Here is a 22,527-nt window from a genome sequence, read left to right as displayed (position 1 = left end):
AGCTCTAAATCAGGTACATTCAAATTATTACTAATTATAAATCCTTAATTATTCTTTCAACCACATAAACTCCTGAAAAAAACGATGCAAATGCAAATGCAAGTGCAATTGTTTACACCCAAATATTTATTATTTTCAAAACGAGTTGGTTATTGTTTTGATTTACAGTTAGTGTGCTGAGCCTCTGTATAAAGTTCTATATAAAGTTCAAAGAATCTACCTCTTTCTTTCTCCTCTTCTTCTCTTCTTTGTGGTTCCTGTTGTTTCAGTTTCTCCCATTCCACTTGTTGTCTCTTCATCTCCTCACGTATCTTTCTCTCTCGTTCCTTTACTTCTTTAATCTCTCTTTTATATTGTTCTTCCATCTCTCTAAACTCTTCTTCTATTCTCTTTTCTCTTTCTCGTAATTCTGTCTTTCTTTCTCCATCTCCATCTTCATTCTCTCTTTCTCTTCTTCATGTTTGAACTGAAGTTCTTCTTTCTCTCTCTCACTTCTCTCTCTCTCTTGTTTAAGTTTCTGCTCATATTCATCACGTGTTTTCTTGATTTCCTGTTGTCTCTGTTTCTCCCATTCCTCTTTTTCGCTCTCCATCTCTTGTATCTTTCTGTCTAGTTTCTCTCTTTCTTTCTCCATGATCATCTTCATCTCTTCTTCTCTTTCCCTGACTCTCTCCATCAGTATATTCTTCTGTATTTCTCTCTCCATCTCTCTGAACATCTTACATGAGTAGTAACTCCCTCCGTTTGTCTTCACCATGTTGTCTATCTTCTGCAGTAGATCAGTCACTTGTGTTCGGTCTCTAGTCTCATTATTGAACACATGGAATCTGTTTCCACACTCATCGATCAGGTTTTTAAGGCCAGATTCAGGTTCTATCAGATACTCTTCAATGTTTTTTTCATTCAGATCATCTCCTCTGGTGAAGAGCACTATGGTGTACTTTAATGAGTTTTCACCAAACATCTCTTGAATGATCTCCACTGCTTTTGCTTCTTCTTCAGTGAATCGTCCGAGTGGTATCAGTAAGAGAAACACATGTGGTCCAGGCAGGATCATAGAGATACAGTTGCTGATTTCTCTCTGGATTTCTTCATTACTGAGATCAGTATCAAACAGTCCTGGAGTGTCGATCACAGTAATGTGTCTGCCGTTGATTTCAGATGTTTCTCTTCGACACTCTTTAGTAACAGATTCTTCAGAAAAGTCTGATATGAAAACTTCTCTTCCTAAGATTGTGTTTCCAGTTGAACTCTTCCCAACTCCAGGTTTGCCCAGCAGCAAAATCCTCAGTTCATTTTCACTTTCTCTTGAATCTAAAGATAGATGAATAATTTATACTGAAACATCATGTGTTAATCATATTGTTTCTCTACATATCATTTTACTGCTTTGTCTCACAAATTTGTGTAGACTTCAGCAATCATGAAAAGTGTGTTTAATTAATTCAGATTTTATGGTCATTACCTTGTGACTGAAACCACATCTCTAATGAGTTCCACAGTTTTTCCATCTGTGTCTCCATCGATGTCTCTGTGGAGAAACAAAAAAACACTGTTTGTTTTAACTAAATAATCTGCTCCATTTTCTCCAGCAACACAGACACTTGTGTGTTTGGACCAATCATGCTGATCATAGTGTAGCACATTATTAATGAGCTAAATATTATCTGGATCTTCTCTAATTCTACTTTGTCTTCATTAGTAAAGAGAGTAAGTGTGACGATTCGCGCAACAGAGAGACACAGGAGAGAGAAAGAGATCCAATTGCTGGTATTTATTCAAGGGGTGTTCCAAATTGTTGAATACAAGCAGAGGTCAAAGCCAAAACAGACAGTCCAAAAATAAACAAACAAATAAACAAGTAGGGAACAGGAAAGGGAACTCGGAAGACGAGAGGTTAGGGTCAATCTCGGGAGACGAGAAGATGAAGGGGAATCTTGGAAGACGAGAAGCTGAAGGGTAACACGAAGGGTAAGGACTCCATAAACAACAGGGATTACAATATATAAGGAGACTAATGACAATAGATTTTTCTGCACCTGGTGCAATTAACAGGAGTGTAATTACTGTGAATAAAGGACCAGACTAGAGGAATTCTAGTGCCTACTGTGAAGTGTCTAAGGGGAAGTGAGCCCACTACTGGACACCCAGGGAAACAGACACTAGACATGATGTGGTCTAGATAGGTTTGGAATGACATGATGTGGCAATAAAAGCAGAATTATAATTTTTGGTTGAACATTGACAGTCAAACAACAGTGACAGTATTACTCAAACTGTGTCTGACGACTGTATTCAGCTGCATAACCTTGTCCTTACGTCAAAAAGGGATTTAAATTATTAATGGAAGATCGATTAATTGTCAATAATAGATGCAATGGATTAATGCTATCAATATAAAGCAGTTTAATTTTGGGCTGTGTATGGCTCATGTGCATGTGACTGGATCTTTGAAAAAGAATAATTTACTAACGTACAAATTACGCTATTAATGTAATCCAGAGTGTATACATTAAAACAGAAACAATATGCATTTATTTTGTACTGAAATGTAGTAACTAAGTCATGTTTAATTATAATTTCCGCAGATATAATTGTTTTATACTGGGCTCTGCGCCAGTTGGGCAATGTCTTAAAATTTGGCATCGGACGATGTCTACAGTGAAACGATGGACGATGACATGGACGGGGGGATTGGGGGAGGTGTGCCCGAATCGTGAATCCTTATAAGGGAAAACAACTAACAATTCCTAACACCGTCTACACTGGAGGCAAGCGGTATGGCGTGACAAAATACTGTAGAACCAGTGATCTATAATAGAGATTCATTATATATATAGATCAGTCAATAGAACTCAGTATAATCAATGATGCTGTCTACACTGGATGCAGCATGGCATGACACCACAAATCCCTGACAGTAAAACTGCTGCCGCATTCTGCTTATGACATGCTGACACAAAATTAGACTGACTTTAGCTGATGAGGCTCGGCGCCACACGACAACATTTGCGTCCGGTGTAGATGACTGAGAATGATGGGGAATGATTTGCTGATCCTCAGTACCACTGACAAACATATAATCTTGTAAAATGTGTGGGAAGTACTGTTGCTCCATAATATAAATAGAGTACATACGATCGCGAATCTCGAAAGTGATCGTGCATTAAAAAAGGGTCCGGGGCGGTGCGTGGGAGTGTTGTCTACTCTACACGTGTGTGCTTTCACGTGGAGCAGCATTTACAACACAGAGCAGTTGTTCACTGACAAGCTGCGAAAAACGTAGAGATTTACCACTGATTACAGAACTGGCTATATTTATCATGGGGATGCACCAATGGGATATTATATATTTGTCACTTCCTCTTTTATTTGAAATTTTAGCAACAAAATAGATAGTATTTTGATCATGTTTTAATTCAGCAAATTTCTATAACAACTGCATTAAATTATAGCAGCAGTTTAATTGCTGCATCATTTAATAATTTCTTTTTAACATGGATTGGATCTATTTAACATTCAGCAGGCCTACATACATACCACAGAACAAAGATACATATTAAATAAGGGGTCACACTTTATTTTAGGGTCCAATTCTCACTATTAACTAACCATTAACTTTGACTTTTGCCTCAATTAACTCCTTATTTGCTGCTTATTAATAGTTTATAAGGTAGTTGTTAAGTTTAGGGTATTGGGTAGGATTAGGGATGTCATGCGTTATGTGTACTTTATAAGCACTAATAAACAGCCAATATGTTAATAATAGACATGCTAATAAGCAACTAGTTATTAGTGTGAATTGGACCCTATAATAAAATGTTACCAATTAAGGTGGAAGATTTAACAGTTTTCAGGTACAGACATAAAGAAAACAAATGTAAAATGATTAAATCTACAAATTAAAAGCATATTAATCCTTTATTGTAACAGACTTTATTATGATTATTATTCTAATTTGTTTTTGTATACATTTAAAAAAATTATAAGTTTTAATATGGTAGAGATCTTTACTAAGGCGGGACTCTTATTTTGATGGGTTTTCTAGTCTATGGAGCTAACATTATTTGGGTAATGACATCACGCAGTTCTTCAGATTTAAAGTTTGTCAGTTTAATAAGCACCCCCTGAAAAGGCATGCGCTCTGTATATATTTGTCTACTGTTACTTGTAATAAGTGTTTTGTGTAATTCGCTGTATGTTGATTATAAAGCAACTGAGAGAAAGTTTAATGTGCTGTGTTTTGTTTAGCTCTTATGGTGATTTATTTGTATTGAAAAATTATGCAATAAACAATAAAACATCAGTAAAGTTTTGGTCATCATTCAGACAAGGTCTGCTACATTAATACAAGCTAGAAAAGTTATTTAGTTAAGAATAGTGTGCAATCCTTTGTTATTTGATTAGCATTGAAGTGCAGACAACAGTGCTTGGATTATGCAACAGACTTTATACAGCTTTGTGCCTTCACGCAGTTAATTAATAATCCATTGGTTTGTAATATCGCCCTTTTTCCTTACATACCAGTTGAACCAGTTCACCAGATCGTACTGAATCGTTTGAACCGGTTTGCGTCTCCAGTAAGCATTAATCCAAAAATGACTATAAGTTATTTTCTTTTTAAGAAACTGTGACTCCATGTTGTTTCAAGCTCATCATTCTGCACACAGGATGCTCATTTTGTTAAAGAAGACACAGCATATATTTCTTCATAGTTTTCATCATCAGATATTAGTTTTATCTCCGTCAGCATCTCATCTTCATCACAAAAAAAGTCATCTTCGTTAACACTGACGCCAACTGAACAGAATTACTGCACCACACTGAGAGAAGTTTTAGCGGTAGTGGAGTTCACAACACATTTCCATCAGTATCTGCTGGGCAGATCCTTCACTGTACACACAGACCATAATAACCTACAGAGGCTAATAAGAATGAGAGAACCGGAGGGATGTGGCTCGAGAAGATTGGGGAGTATGACTTCAAAGTTGTTCATCACCCTGGGCGCTGTCATAAAAAAAATGCTGATGTGATATCACTCCCATCAAAAGGTGGATGAAGGAAAGCAAGGAACGACCCTCTGGAGAAGATGTGTCACTCTACAGGCCGGCAATGAAAGCCTATTGGAGTCAGTGGCAAAGACTGTACCTAAAGGATGGCATTCTGTTACGATGTTACTACCTAAATGAGGGTCCTGAGTTTTACCACAAGATTATCCTGCTGCGAGTTTTCCGGAAAGATGTCATGCACCAGAGGCATGAGGGGCCAGTGGGTGGACATTTCGGTGTGGAGCGAACGCTGTCTTGGCTGCAGACCAGGTATTATTGGTACAAAATGTGAGTAGATGTTTCACTTAGGTGTTGCACATGCACCAGTTGTGCTGCAAATGCTCAAATAATGTACTTACAGCTGTTACCACGGAGTCTTGTGGGGTTAGTACAACCTGCCATCACTGCCTGTACTTCTTCATTCTCTGGGTGGACTACTGAAGAACTGAGTACTGCCCAAGCAGCAGATTCTGATATCACTCCCATCAAAAGGTGGATGAAGGAAAGCAAGGAACGACCCTCTGGAGAAGATTTCAGTGTGGAGCGAACGCAGTCTCGGCTGCAGACCAGGTATTATTGGTACAAAATGTGAGTAGATGTTTAACTTAGGTGTTGCACATGCACCAGTTGTGCTGCAAATGCTCGGCCATTAAAGAGGCCTCAAGCACAAAGCTAGTGATAAACAAAATCATGGAGAAACTATGATGGTCCTTACTTTATCCTGGGACATCTGGATGACTTAATGTTCCGGATCCAGAGAAATCCAGGGACCAAAGTAAAAGTCATTCACCATGACATGCTCAAACCATACTATTCTCGGCCCCTGGAGAACAGCTGGGTATTGTGGGCAATTATTAAGAACATGTGCTGATCAACTCTGTCATATCTTTCAGTTCATTTTTAATTTGTCCTTATCACAACAAAGAGTCCATAGAAGTTAGAAACATTCTATTATTGTGCCTATAGCCAAGTGCAGCTCCCCAAAATCCTCGAATGATTTTAGACCTGTAGCCTTGACCTCATTGGTTTTGAAAAGCTATGAGAAAATGATCAAAGAGGCTGTCCTACTGCAGGTTGGTGTCAGGGTTCTGTCACTTCAGTCTAGTGGTATTCATGGTTTTGTGACAGAGCCCTGATACTCTCCTCTTGTCATTGTTTTTATGTGTTTGTGTCCAATTCAAGCACATGGCTTGCGATTGGTTTGCTGGCCATGTGCTTGTTGTTGTTTTTTTGTGAGCACATGGCTTTTGTCTTTGTTCCTATGTGCCATGTGCTCTTGTCAATTGTCTTGACCCCACCCATCTTGTTACCTGATTATTGATGTAATTTTCCCCACATGTGTTCCCTTGTTACCCTCCTCATTAGCTCCCTATTTATTGTCCTTGTGTTTGCAGTCTGGTTGCTAGTTCGTCGTCTAATATTCGTCTGTGTATATTGTGTCTTGCCTTGCCTTGCCAGTCAAGTTTTGTCTGTTTTCCCCTACGGGGTAGTTTTTGTTTGTTTGTGTTATTATTATTACCATTAAAGAGCCCTTCTCTCTGCATCATTGAGTCCTCGCCTCATCCCTCTACCCAAACCCTGACAGTTGGAGATCAGTTAGATCCACTGCAGTTCGCATCAGTTCTGGCAGAGATGTGGAGGATGCTGTGATCACACTACTGCACTTTATTTTTAGCCATTTGGATAGAACTAAGATTCATGTCAGACATTTATTTCTTGATATTACTTCTGTTTGTAACACCATTCAGCCCTTTCTGCTCGCTGAGTGACTGGTTGCGGATTTTAACCTTGATTTGAATTTGGTGCGCTGGTTATTTGATTTTTTAATAGACAGATCCCAGAGTGTAAGGGCCAACAGCACCCTATCTGAAGTCACTTTTACATCCACTGGTTCCCCCCAAGGTTGCTGTCTGTCTCCTCTCCTGTACATCCAGTACACAAACCAGTGTCGCAGTTTGTACCAGGATAGATACATAAGTTTGCAGATGATTCTGTCATTGTCATGCTGCTATCAAGGGATGAGCGGGACCATGGGCCAGTCCTCAGTGACTTTGTAGAGTGGTGCGATAGTTTCTTTTTACAGCAGAATGTATCTAAAACTAAGGACATAGTCATTGACTTTCGCAGGACACCACCTCCCCCTACAGTCACGGTTATTAAAGGCACAGACATTGAGCTCGTGGAGACATACAAATATCTTGGAGTCATTTTAGACAACAAACTGTGTTTTGAACCTTCAGTTGACGCCATCTCAAAGAAAATCCAACAAAGACTGTACTTCCTTAGGAAAATGAACACTTTTAATGTTTCTTCAGAAATTATGACTCTGTTTTATTGTGCTTTTATTGAATCAGTTTATCTCTTTGTATAGCTGCTTGGTTTGGAAGCCTCTCCCTGACAAATAAAATCAGACTTGGTAGTCTGGTAGTTTGGTAGTTTGTAAAAACGTCATGGAGTCACAAAGTGACCCTCATTTTCTCCCTGTCATTTCCTGTCTCTTGCACTACACTGTAACTATTGAAGGACAAAATAGTTCATGATCATACTCTTTTCGTTTTATTATGAAAAATATTGAGTAACAAACCTCCTCCATCACTTCCTGTGTTTGTGTTCTCACTAAGATCAGATTCCTGATTCTTTCCCAGCAGAACATCACTCAGATCACTCACTGAAAAGAGCAGAGACAAAAAAAAGAATAAAAAAGCACTGCACAATCATCAGTGAACATTAAAATCATTTTAAACATTCTATAGAATTAACAGATTTAACAAGACAGGAATTAATAAAAAAAAAAAAAAAAAAAAAAAAATTCTAAAAAGCTGTTTTATGGTGATTTTATGGAGGCTTTAGTCATTTTTGGAAAATGAGAGAAATAAAAAATAACAGAATTTATATTTAAACTTATATTGCCTAATATTTTCTTACACAGCAGGAGTTGGTCTAACTATACATGTAAAAATATGGGGGTCTTTCTCATCAAACAGTTAACCACTGACCAACATCACATTCTGTCTCTCTTAAATACAATGAGACATTTACTTTATCAATTTAACTGTTTTGGTAAAACTGCACATATGCTAGTAATTCACAATCATAGCTTTGTTTTTTTTGTTTTTTAGTAAATCACAACATATTGGGACTAATCATTATTTTCATTTTAGGGTAACCTCTACTTTTACAGTTACAACACAAAGGCCCGGTTTCACAGACAAGTGTATTTCAGTTATAATAGCTCAGACTTACATTATAGTCAGGGACTAGACTTAAGCCTTGTCTGTGAATCCAGGTGAAGATTACAACACATAAATGTTAAACATATCTTAATATCATGCCAGCGATTTCATTTACTTACTTTCAGGACGATCCAAATCTGGACTGTGTCTGTCTGCTGATGCTAGAGAAGAAAAATCACAGACATACACACACACACACACACAGAGAGAGAGAGAACAGAACAGATGATTTATATTATTATAATAAATTATAAAATGTATTTATTAATTATTAATTAATTATTAAATGATTTATAAAAGCCTGCATAGACTAAAAAGCTGTGACTTCACAATGTTTGCATTTACCAACTAACTGAGTTCAGAACAGTGTGCTGCTGATCACAGATCATTGAGATCAACAATCATTTGATTGTTGACATTATTATTTTCCTTAACTTCAGAACATCTACAAATTACACTTCAACTCATGATCTATAGCCTACACAAGAATATGAATAAATGGGCAATAATAATAAAAGAAACCTCACGCAGGTTATTTTGATGGGTTTTCTAGTCTATGGAGCTAACATTATATGGGTAATGACATCACGCAGTTCTTCAGATTTAAAGTTTGTCAGTTTAATAAGCACCCCCTGAAAAGGCATGAGCTCTGTATATATTTGTCTATTGTTACCTGTAATAAGTGTTTTGTGTAATTCGCTGTATGTTGATTATAAAGCAACTAAGAGAAAGTTTAATGTGCTGTGTTTTGTTTAGCTCTTATGGTGATTTTTTTGTATTGAAAAATGATGCAATAAACAATAAAACATCAGTAAAGTTTTGGTCATCATTCAGAAAAGGTCTGCTACATTAATACAAGCTAGAAAAGTTATTTAGTTAAGAATAGTGTGCAATCCTTTGTTATTTGATTAGCATTGAAGTGCAGACAACAGCGCTTGGATTATGCAACAGACTTTATACAGCTTTGTGCCTTCACGCAGTTAATTAATAATCCATTGGTTTGTAATATCGCCCTTTTTCCTTATATACCAGTTGAACCAGTTCACCAGATCGTACTGAATCGTTTGAACCGGTTTGCGTCTCCAGTCAGCATTAATCCAAAAATGACTATAAGTTATTTTCTTTTTAAGAAACTGTGACTCCATGTTGTTTCAAGCTCATCATTCTGCACACAGGATGCTCATTTTGTTAAAGAAGACACAGCATATATTTCTTCATAGTTTTCATCATCAGATATTAGTTTTATCTCCGTCAGCATCTCATCTTCATCACAAAAAAAGTCATCTTCATTAACACTGACGCCAACTGAACAGAATTACTGCACCACACTGAGAGAAGTTTTAGCGGTAGTGTTCACAACACATTTCCATCAGTATATGCTGGGCAGATCCTTCACTGTACACACAGACCATAATAGCCTACAGTGGTTAATAAGAATGAGAGAACCGGAGGGATGTGGCTCGAGAAGCTTGGGGAGTATGACTTCAAAGTTGTTCATTGTCCTGGGCGCTGTCATAAAAAAATGCTGATATGCTTTCCCGAAGGCCATGCCGATCAACTTTCCCAAGCAACCTTAAGAATCCCACCTTGATTAGCTCTCAGCTCTGTCACCAGGCAGTCCAGTGTGACAACAAACCTGTAAATAATGAACTTGCAGCTGTTACCACGGAGTCTTGTGGGGTTAGTACAACCTGCCATCACTGCCTGTCCTTCTTCATTCTCTGGGTGGACTACTGAAGAACTGAGTACTGCCCAAGCAGCAGATTCTGATATCACTCCCATCAAAAGGAGGATGAAGGAAAGCATGGAACGAGCCTCTTGAGAAGATGTGTCACTCTACAGGCCGGCAATGAAAGCCTGTTGGAGTCAGTGGCAAAGACTGTACCTAAAGGATGGCATTCTGTTACGATGTTACTACCTAAATGAGGGTCCTGAGATTTACCACAAGATTATCCTGCTGCGAATTTTCCGGAAAGATGTCATGCACCAGAGGCATGAGGGGCCAGTGGGTGGACATTTCGGTGTGGAGCGAACGCTGTCTTGCCTGCAGACCAGGTATTATTGGTACAAAATGTGAGTAGATGTTTAACTTAGGTGTTGCACATGCACCAGTTGTGCTGCAAATGCTCGGCCATTAAAGAGGCCTCAAGCACAAAGCTAGTGATAAACAAAATCATGGAGAAACTATGATGGTCCTTACTTTATCCTGGGACATCTGGACGACTTAATGTTCCGGATCCAGAGAAATCCAGGGACCAAAGTAAAAGTCATTCACCATGACATGCTCAAACCATACTATTCTCGGCCCCTGGAGAACAGCTGGGTATTGTGAGCAATTATTAAGAACATGTGCTGATCAACTCTGTCATAACTTTCAGTTAATTTTTAATGTGTCCTTATCACAACAAAGAGTCCATAGAAGTTAGAAACATTCTATTATTGTGCCTATAGCCAAGTGCAGCTCCCCAAAATCCTCGAATGATTTTAGACCTGTAGCCTTGACCTCATTGGTTTTGAAAAGCTTTGAGAAAATGATCAAGAGGCTGTCCTACTGCAGGTTGGAGATCAGTTAGATCCACTGCAGTTCGCATCAGTTCTGGCAGAGATGTGGAGGATGCTGTGATCACACTACTGCACTTTATTTTTAGCCATTTGGATAGAACTAAGATTCATGTCAGACATTTATTTCTTGATATTACTTCTGTTTGTAACACCATTCAGCCCTTTCTGCTCACTGAGTGACTGGTTGCGGATTTTAACCTTGATTTGAATTTGGTGCGCTGGTTATTGGATTTTTTAATAGACAGATCCCAGAGTGTGAGGGCCAACAGCACCCTATCTGAAGTCACTTTTACATCCACTGGTTCCCCCCAAGGTTGCTGTCTGTCTCCTCTCCTGTACATCCAGTACACAAACCAGTGTCGCAGTTTGTACCAGGATAGATACATAAGTTTGCAGATGATTCTGTCATTGTCATGCTGCTATCAAGGGATGAGCGGGACCATGGGCCAGTCCTCAGTGACTTTGTAGAGTGGTGCGATAGTTTCTTTTTACAGCTGAATGTATCTAAAACTAAGGACATAGTCATTGACTTTCGCAGGACACCACCTCCCCCTACAGTCACGGTTATTAAAGGCACAGACATTGAGCTCGTGGAGACATACAAATATCTTGGAGTCATTTTAGACAACAAACTGTGTTTTGAACCTTCAGTTGACGCCATCTCAAAGAAAATCCAACAAAGACTGTACTTCCTTAGGAAAATGAACACTTTTAATGTTCTTCAGAAATTATGACTCTGTTTTATTGTGGCTTTTATTGAATCAGTTTATCTCTTTGTATAGCTGCTTGGTTTGGAAGCCTCTCCCTGACAAATAAAATCAGACTTGGTAGTCTGGTAGTTTTGTAGTTTGTAAAAACGTCATGGAGTCACAAAGTGACCCTCATTTTCTCCCTGTCATTTCCTGTCTCTTGCACTACACTGTAACTATTGAAGGACAAAATAGTTCATGATCATACTCTTTTCGTTTTATTATGAAAAATATTGAGTAACAAACCTCCTCCATCACTTCCTGTGTTTGTGTTCTCACTAAGATCAGATTCCTGATTCTTTCCCAGCAGAACATCACTCAGATCACTCACTGAAAAGAGCAGAGACAAAAAAAAAAAAAAAAAAGCACTGCACAATCATCAGTGAACATTAAAATCATTTTAAACATTCTATAGAATTAGCAGATTTAACAAGACAGGAATTAATAAAAAAATAAAAAAATAAATTGAAAAAAGCTGTTTTATGGTGATTTTATGGAGGCTTTAGTCATTTTTGGAAAATGAGAGAAATAAAAAATAACAGAATTTATATTTAAACTATATATTGCCTAATATTTTCTTACACAGCAGAAGTTGGTCTAACTATACATGTAAAAATATGGGGGTCTTTCTCATCAAACAGTTAACCACTGACCAACATCACATTCTGTCTCTCTTAAATACAATGAGACATTTACTTTATCAATTTAACTGTTTTGGTAAAACTGCACATATTCTAGTAATTCACAATCATAGCTTTGTTTTTTTTGTTTTTTAGTAAATCACAACATATTGGGACTAATCATTATTTTCATTTTAGGGTAACCTCTACTTTTACAGTTACAACACAAAGGCCCGGTTTCACAGACAAGTGTATTTCAGTTATAATAGCTCAGACTTACATTATAGTCAGGGACTAGACTTAAGCCTTGTCTGTGAATCCAGGTGAAGATTACAACACATAAATGTTAAACATATCTTAATATCATGCCAGCGAATTCATTTACTTACTTTCAGGACGATCCAAATCTGGACTGTGTCTGTCTGCTGATGCTAGAGAAGAAAAATCACAGACATACACACACACACACACAGAGAGAGAGAGAGAGAGAGAGAACAGAACAGATTATTTATATTATTATAATAAATTATAAAATGTATTTATTAATTATTAATTAATTATTAAATAATTTATAAAAGCCTGCATAGACTAAAAAGCTTTGACTTCACAATGTTTGCATTTACCAACTAACTGAGTTCAGAACAGTGTGTTGCTGATCAGAGATCATTGATATCAACAATCATTTGATTGGTGACATTATTGTTTTCCTTAACTTCAGAACATCTACAAATTACATTTCAACTCATGATCTATAGCCTACACAAAAATATGAATAAATGGGCAATAATAATAAAAGAAACCTCACGCAGAAGTTTAGTTACTTCCTGGTGTCCAATGGATTCAACATAAATATAAGACCGAAGTGAAATATCATTCAATAAACTAAATGAAGTAAACAACTCTATGTTTGCTAACATTTCATATATACATAATAAATCAATGAAACGTGGCTGCATTTATTCGTATCCAAATAGTTTCTTACCTGACGCCATTTTTACACCTAAACAAATCGAAAGAAAATCTCTGATAGAGGGCTGACCTTCGCACCTGTTGTGTAATATTCGGTTCCTGTGAAAAACAGTTCCCGTGGGTGGAGTTTACGTGAGTAATCATTAATTCCCTTCATGGACGATTCTAGGATTTTCATTTTAGGGGGGCTCAGCCCCCAATAAGGGTATGATTTAAAGAATATGATTTGATTATTAGGGTAGGGTTTTATACTACTAACCTTATTCCAATCCACTATTCCATTGTATTCCCTGTATTTCATATATAGGAGTAGGAGTACTGACTGAGCCATAAACAACAGTATAAAAAACAAATAGAAAAATGTAGATGTGACCAGTCATTGGAAAATTTTTTTTAAATTTTTTTATTTTATTTTATTGTCTACCAATTTTAACTTACATTTCATAAGAAAAAGAAGTGGTATTATCAAAGTATAAACATGAATGTCCTAATTATTAATAAAGAAGTCTTTATAAAAAAGACTTCTTTATTAATAATTAGGACATTCATGTTTATACTTTGATAATACCACTTCTTTTTCTTATGAAATGTAAGTTAAAATTGGTAGACAATTAAAACAACATAAGGGTTCAATGACTGCTATGAATCTTGGGAACACAGTGGTGTTGTGTGTTTGAGAGACTGCTACGTTCTATTCTCACCTGACTGTTGCTCATTTACAGACCTACTCCTGCACAACAAGAAAACATGTTGTATATCCATCTACAATTAAATATAAGTTATTATTATTAGTAGTATTATTTAGCTTTTTAGCCTTTATAATCAACAATACGGTTGGTTATACATCAAGTCATCCCCTGAAAAATTATTTCATTTCAGTATAATTTATAATAATTACAATACAATAATAACAATAACTAACCAGCTAATATTCATTAAGAATATACAAAACATGTATTCATGTAATTGTCTATTGGCAATATGTTTAATCTGTTCAACATTTATTTATATTTAATTAAAAATAACAACATTAATTATCAATTTGCCACTTCTATAAATCAATTACTTAAAAAAAAAACACAGATCCCCTTACTCTTACTCTAATATATGTATCATGATACACTAATGATTCATTATTACTTAATACAAAATTATTGTTAATAATACAAAACAAAATAACTTCACATTATGTTTCTCTCTCTGCCATTTAGTGATTTCAGACAATAATATTATATATAATATTTATAATAATACATTTTAAAAAGTAAATTAAAATAAATCACGTTTTCTAAAGTATGTTTTCATGGGTGTTAGTCACTTCATTTTTGTTGGAAGATAAAACAACTGCCACACTGTGATAAGGGCTGAAGGTGAACGCAGCGAAGACGTATTGGTGCACACACACACACACACACACCTTGTACTCTCTGATGTTTGCTCTGCTCTTCGACCCTGAGTGCGAACTGAAAAACACGCTGAATACATTGCAGACTCAGATCAGGGGAGGAGCCGGTGTTGTGTAATATTCGGTCCCCGTGAAAAACTGTTCATGTAACTGTTATTACATGAATATTCATTAGTCGTCTTATTGTGAGCGAGCGTGACCTTGAAACAACGCGCAAACGAATGGAAACTAAAAATATTAGTGCATGATCCTCAAATAGCTACTCGTTTTAATGGAATATTTTGAACAGCTAACGAAGTGTCTATATTAATCACTGAAGCATTGCAACAGTGTCAAATCAATGCAGTTTGTGTAATATTAATCGTCTGTAAGCTGATTTGCTTGATTGATTGCAGGCACACAGAAAAACAATAAGCGAATAACCTATGCTAACCGTGGGTGATATAACGTTTCTTAATCATATTTTTGATGTGTTTAGCTTTTTATACATTTCATTTGTGGTGCATTAATTGCTGTTTGAATAGTATGATTAGCTAAGTTAGGCTACTGGTGACTATTACTGCAGAGTCTTCATGACAATGCCTGAAACAAATATAGCTTATGTGTTTAATAAATATAGGCCTCCTTTGTGAAAAAAAATCACTTTAGTGTACTTTTATAAAGTGTACTTATTATACAAATAATCAATTAAAGTGAACTAAAATATACTTTAATGTAAAATAAAAATACACTTAAGTGTGAATTATATGTAGTGATTTTGACACACTTAATGCATATTAATTGTATTTTATTTCAAATGTATAATAGATTAAGTTCATATTAAATGCAATTAGTGAAAATTAAGAGTGATTTATTTCAATAACTTAAGTGGAACTTTAATACAACTTTATATGTACTTTCTTAATTGCTTCTAATATCTTCAAAATGTAATTAAATTGCACTGCACAATGTATGTGAACTAACATTTACTTTAATGTAAATTAACAGTACACTTAATTATTAATTAAATGAATTGTTTCAAACACATGCATATTTGCAAAAAAACTTCAAATATACCAATTTAAAATGACATTAAATGCAATAAGTTGAACTTCTGAGTTATTTTAACAAATGTTTTACAGTACTTAAACTGCTTCTATTGTTTGTAAAACATGGTTATGATGTACTTTTTAAAATACTGAAGAGTAATTGTAGTTAATTAAATATGCATTAATTTCAATTTAATGCATTGAGAACAAACAAAAACCAAAACGCTTACACTTATAATAAAACAGTTTGGTAGATAAAAAAAAAATATTAATCAAATGTTTTGTTTTGCAAAAGTAAATTTAATGAAAGAATAATAAAAAAAATGTATTTTCAAACAAACAAATACATTAGAAAAAAAAAACATAAGCAGAATCTTAGTTTAATATTGTACAATTTGAATCAAACAAGTATCAATATTGCATAATTAAAAAAAAAAAAAGTTTACATTTTAACATTTTTCACATTTTAACAACAGACAAAGACACACTTAACTTTAGGAGTGGTCCCTTCAAAACGAGCAATCACAGCATCTGTGAACACAAAAATAAAAATAATTTTATGATAATCAATGTTATCAGATTTAGCTGCAATGGTTTATCTAGGTCGGATATACATTTGTAAAAGTAAAGATACATGAAAACAATATATGCAATCTAAACATTTTTAATTTTAAATCACAACACTTAAACTGTCCAAATAAACCTGTAATATTCTGTGTGTAGCACAACAGCAATAGATGGGTTACCATCCACATAATTTGTATGCAGATTGTTGATATAGCATTATTAAATGCTGGATGAAAAGACCAAGGAACAAAATCAAATCCATTAATGTTAAGAAAAAAATGTACTTGTCCTTCACATAAAATGTGATGGAAAAGCATTTCCCTAAAAACTAAAAATTTAATGTATAGTTAAGTACTATGAATAGTCTTAATGATTCTTAGTGCATATTCATAAACAAAGGTTTGGACATCACTAGTACAAAAACATCAACAAATGGAAGTGATGTAGAGAGCTAATGTGGATAGAGACAGCTCTCTGTGACAATGACCCATGATTCATTTATTCATTTATTTAGTTTGAATCAGCAATATTGATTGTTTCCCCACCAGTGGCAGATTTTTATGTCATTTATGAGACAATGTTTCAACGCGACTATTTATTTTGATATAGTGTTTGTACAGATATTCTCAGAACAAAAAAATGTAGGGCCATGAAAGGTGGAGATTTTAACTTTTTATTAAAAAAAAAAAAAAAAAAAAAAGCTGGTATTCAAGGAGTTAACATACTGCATTTAAATAGAATCATATTATTTACAAGCTACCACATGAAGCACTTTTTTATGTTAACATTTATTTAGTTAAGCTGTCATCTGTTTAAATCAAGAAAACAACAAACATAGCAGTGAGCGCATTCAATTTGATGGAGTCCAGCGCTGTTTTGTTGTTTTTTTGCCCGTTAGATTTGATGTCGCCAGAACCTCGCGTCCAAAAATGACAACTGCCAGCTCCTGGGTAAACACTGACATTTTGGTCTTGGACAATCGATCGAATGTCTTTTTTGGAATGTTGATTCCTTCTCCCAGGGTTATCTATTTGAATAACAGTAAAATACAAAACAATTAGTGCACATGTGTGCGCATCAATGACATTAACTGTGGCTATATTATATATACACTCGCTAAAACAGAAACTTGCCTTTTCAGGATACTGCAATTAATCAAGGATAATTTTCATTTACAGATCTCTTTTGGTAAAATGTTTAAACAATATTTGGCTTTTGAAACAACTTAGAAAAAATTAATAAAAATGCAACTGTGGAACAGTTAGGGACAGTTCACTCCAAAATGAAGTTCTGTCATGATTTCCTCATCATCATGTTGTTACAAACCCCTCATATCTTCCTTTGTGTTCGGCGGAATAAAGAAATGTGTACAGGTTTGGAACAATTTATGGCTGTGGCATGACCGAACTTCCATTTTGGGGTGAATCCCTTTAAGACACTACCAATTATAACGTAAAGGGATGCTTCAGCCAAAGGAAGTTCGGTCATATTTACTCACCCTCAAGCCATGGGTGTATATGACATTCTTCTTTCAGACGAATACAACCAGAGTTATATTAATAAAATGTCCTGGCTCTTCTAAGGGTTATAACGAGAGTCAATGGGTATAGTTTTTTTGGAGGTATATCAAATATCATCCATCCATGATAAAAGTGTTTTCGAAACTGCTCTGGGGGTTAATAAAGGCCTTCTGAAGCAAAGCAAGGAGTTTGTATAAGAAAAAATATTAATATTTAAAACTTTATAGACTAAAATAACTAGCTTCCGTCATGAGAAAGTGATTAAATCTGATTAAATATGAATATTTTTCTTACACAAACGCATTGCTTAACTTCAGAAGGCCTTTATTAATTGATTATATTAGAAAAAATTAACATTTTGTTTATATTTCTTGTTCACAGCATTGTCGACAATGAATTTAATTTTATTAAATGAGTTTGCTTATTTACGGCAGCATACTGCACATGTGAATGTTTAATATGTTAACATTACAAACATAGCTGTGCATGTAAACGTCGCCACTATATCTTTTAGTGTTTTTACTACCTTTGGCAAATCTATTGATACAAACAGTGTCTCATCCTCTAAACACACTCGTGCTTCAACTGATGAAGGAAACCCAAACTGAGTCTGACTCCAATCACAACCCCAACATTCAGAAACTAACTGACAAAAATCTGAAGTATAATTATGATGACAAATTAAAAAATGAATTTGAGCTCCAAACCAGACTCCAGTGTTATTCGGCCCTAAACAGAACCACAAAACTGGCAAATTACTTATCACTCAAGCAATTAAAATTAAAAGAAAGACAAATCCTTTCAAAATATCGACTCAGTGATCATGATTTGGAAATAGAGATTGGTAGACATAAAAGATCCTGGCTACCGAGAGAAGAGAGACTGTGCAAACACTGTGAGCTGAATCAAACAGAGGATGAGAAAAACTTCCTTCTGGTCTGTCCCAAATACAGCACTACAAGAGAAACATTCTTCCCACAGTTTGAAGCTTTGAATCCTTCATTCTTGTCTCTAAATGACTCAGAGAAACTACTCTATATACTTGGAGAGAATGAGACGGCAGTCACACTAGCTGCTAAATATTTATACACCATACACACCATACGAAAGGGATAATTGATTGTATTCAACAGTTTTATTTGATATTCTTAATATTTTATTCTGTATCTAAATGCTTCGGCAATACTGTAACTCAAATTTCATGCCAATAAAGCAACTTGAACTTGAACTTTGAGAGAGAGAGAGAGAGAGAGAGAGAGAGAGAGAGGAGACTTTTTTTCTTGTTGTTGTTGTTTTATTGTACCGACAGCTTGTAACCATTTGTAGTCCTCATGCCTCTGCAGAACTCCTTGGTGTCGTCCTGCCACAGCTTCTGCTGCAGCTTACTCCTATAATCATTTAATGATAATAAAATTCACCTTTCAAGACTGAATGACACCTTAAAATAACAGTAGACTATTGATTGATTGACTGCAATACAACCTAATGAATTTAAACAAGAGTTGTATTAAGACTGATATACAGAAATAAGTTGTGATAGGGGTTATGTAAGCTGTGTTATTACATTTCACAGATACAAATGCAAATATGGAATTTGTTTTATGCAGTTAAACAAAAGCCTAATATGAGAAAAAAAAAATTTGTGTGTGTGTGCAGAAGACAGGTGTTGAAGCCACAGTAGGCACTGTTGAGCAGTCTGATGGGATTTACTGCAGCGTGCCTAAAGTGCTGTTATTCCTTAAGATGTTTTCTGAAATAAGAAAGGAAATACTTTTATGAGTGTTTGAAAATGGGACGTGATGTTAAAGTGCAAAGGTACTCATAAATGTTTGGGTGAATCTGACATTCATTTTCTTCCAAACTATAAAGTAAAAATATTTGAAAATTAACTCAGAAAAAGTCAGGATCACTTTGAACAGTAATCAAAGAACAAGCAAACCTAAAAAGGAAAGATTTTTATGATGGTTTGAATATGAGACAATGTAAAAGTGCTTATGCACTCATGCTTGGGGTATCTGCCTTTAACTTTCTCCAATACTATACAGTAACATGACTTGGAAATGAATACAGTAATAGTCAGGGTGACTGTGAGCAGGAATCAACTGAAAGAACGAGAAAATGTTTTTATGAGGGTTTGAAATGGGACAAGATGCAAAAGTGATTATGCATTTAGATGCTTGGGGTGAATTTGCCTTTGATTTTCTGTGAAACTGTACAGTAAAAATATTTGAAAATTATTGTGTGTGTGTGTGTGTGTGTGTGTTTGTGTAATACGGACATAAGTTACCTGAGGTGTCGTAGGTCTTTAAAGATCCCCAGTAGACAGGCTCACTCCAGTCACTCCAAAATTTGGACTCTCCACATAATAACCCTATACGAGCCCTGACCTTGAACTCATAGCGTTTTTTGGAGGGAAAAGGCAAACTGAAGGAGGTCCTGGGGCCTGGAGTGGTGTTCTAGGGAAGAGAGATGTAAACTTTGCCGTTTTGAGTTTGGTTGTCAGACGACCATAGGTTGAGAATGCATTACAAGAACAATTTGAACAACATGGTCTTTGAAATTCATTAGTCTAGTCGTCAAGCACTGGGACTTTATGTTATCTCAGCCAATCACTTTAACATTTAATAAACAGCTCCAACAAGATATAACATATGGCATAGTAACAAGTTCATTTTTAAAAATGCTAATGACTCTATTATTATTATTTGTGGACTTTGTACTGAATGTATTATTCCACATGTAACATCATTAAGCTGATAGGTGGAGACTAGTGACTGTCTTTTACAATGATCACTACAGGAAAGAAACAAGTGGCATGTTCTCATGACTGAGTCATTGAATACTGACTGGCCATCTGGAGCACCAGGATTTTTCCCACTGGGACTTTGACTTTTGATGTGGGCCGGCCCATTGCATTAATACATACATATATATATATATATATATATATATAATAAATTATAAAAAATGTACATCCATCGGCCCAGATGAATGGCCTGCATGGCCCACTTGAGTCAAATATTCAAATTAATTTAGTGTGCTCCGGCTCAGTGTACTGGCTCAAAAGCGCTCGTCAGTGTCAAAATGTTTGAATTAGCCAATCAAATCGAAGAAGGCGGGATTTACTGTTCACAGAAGCTGAGCAGTTCACCACTTGAATGCAAGCTGAGGTAAGATGTAAGCAGCTGAATGGCGAGACAATTCAGCACTACTTGCCAACTCTGTTTATGATAAGAAAATCTTAAACGACAAACATTACTTTTCAGGGATACAAACTACTACTGGCCTTTTCAGATTTATAAATGCGATGTTATTCATCACAATTTAATTTAGGAGTGAATGTTTGTAAAGCTCTATTCAGGACTTCTTTAGTGATTAATGACACAATTTTAATTTTGGGGTTGAGAATCCCATTAATGTTAATCAAATAAGAATTTCAATTAAAAAAAAAACAGTCTAAAACCCTGATTTAAAGACTTGCAATTAGGGATGTGCAACAGTGATCGAGTACTCGACCGCGACAGCGATGATCGATCACATAAACGATGATCGAAATTATTTATTTATTTATTTATTTTTATTGGTTATGGCACCACGTTGGGTGGCGCCCTGATCTCTGATTGGTTAGCTTCCCACTTGATGCCTCAAAAGACGTAAGAAGACAGATAATCATGGCCTCAAAGTCAAGTAGTGATGGCTGGCTTCCCTTTGAGAAGAACGATGAAAATACAGTTCAGGGTAAGCTGTGCAGCGCCAAGCTGTCACACAAATCTACAACAAATACAATGCGCTATCATCTAAAATGTGTACATAAAATAGCGGCAACTCAGACGAGCATTGAATCACCTGCCGTAAGACCTAAATGCAACGCAGGCAGAACCGAGAAGACGACAAAGCTATTCGCTGATATGGTGGTGAAAGATTTGCTGCCCATTAGTTTCAGGGACAGATAATCTTGTCCAGTGGTGCCTGGCTGTTCCTGCAACATCTGTTCCAGCGGAGCGAATTTATTCCACTAAATGTGAACAGGCTGCGCACTCGGCTCTCATCTAAGCACGTAGACCGCCTTATCTTTTTGAATAGACATTTGAATGTTTCACCGGTCGTGGTAAATATAATATCCATTTTTTAAAAATAATATTATTTTAGTTTTGAGCTTTAGCCATAGTTAGAATATCTAGGCTTGTGACAAAGCTGACATAATTGTCACTGCTGGGCAACACTGGCACACACACGCACACACCTAGACTTAAGCAGAAAGACTTACCTTTGTAACTCACGCTCATTTCCCTCCTGGTGTTCCGCCGTCGGCAGCGCGGGTGCACACGCACTCCCGATGGCACATATGTGTTGGACATTATTTCATCTTCCCCTCCACATCCGTCAATATTCATAACCCCGGACATTTCACACACTCACACTGCACGTTGTTTGATTTCGTCTTGTCTAATCGGTGTTTGTTATATTGAATTGGGTGTGCGATGGTCGGTGTTCCGGTGTGAGACGCTGCCAAACAGAGCGATAGAGCGCCGATCAGTTATGACGTCACTGACGGCGCCGCGCTGCCGCAGCGCACCGGAAACCAGCCAAACCATTGTTTTATATAAGTAGGGGGTACCTTGTTTTTGCGTGTATATAAATTAAATAGTTGAATGTAGTATTTTTGTGTTTAATGTTTTATTTGTTGATTACGTGTTTGAGTTTGTGTTTAGTATTAATAATTGGTGTAAAAGAAGTCGAAATGCCTGAAGTAATGGGGTTTTAAACGTCTCTTATTACCCATTTGAGAAGTCCCATGTGAAGGGGGTGGAGTCTGGCCTATATAA

General features: G+C 36.0%; 1 protein-coding gene across 1 annotated transcript; it reads right to left on the bottom strand.

The window, feature by feature from the left end:
• Nucleotides 1–442: 442 nt before the first annotated feature.
• LOC113078500 (GTPase IMAP family member 7-like) lies at nt 443–22,059 on the bottom strand (the record flags this gene model as incomplete). The annotated part of the gene is made up of 3 exons (XM_026250798.1): nt 21,969–22,059; nt 1,466–1,531; nt 443–1,314 (listed from the first exon to the last, which is right to left on the bottom strand). Coding segments are annotated over exons 1-3 (1,029 nt in total), but the record flags the coding sequence as incomplete, so codon positions are not given.
• Between the last annotated feature and the right edge of the window lie 468 nt (nt 22,060–22,527).

This window comes from Carassius auratus, unplaced genomic scaffold (genome assembly GCF_003368295.1).
Source record: "Carassius auratus strain Wakin unplaced genomic scaffold, ASM336829v1 scaf_tig00025855, whole genome shotgun sequence".
Lineage (NCBI taxonomy): Eukaryota > Metazoa > Chordata > Actinopteri > Cypriniformes > Cyprinidae > Carassius > Carassius auratus.
The sequence above is the reverse complement of the archived record's forward strand: the minus strand, read 5'-3'. Positions and strand labels throughout refer to the sequence as shown.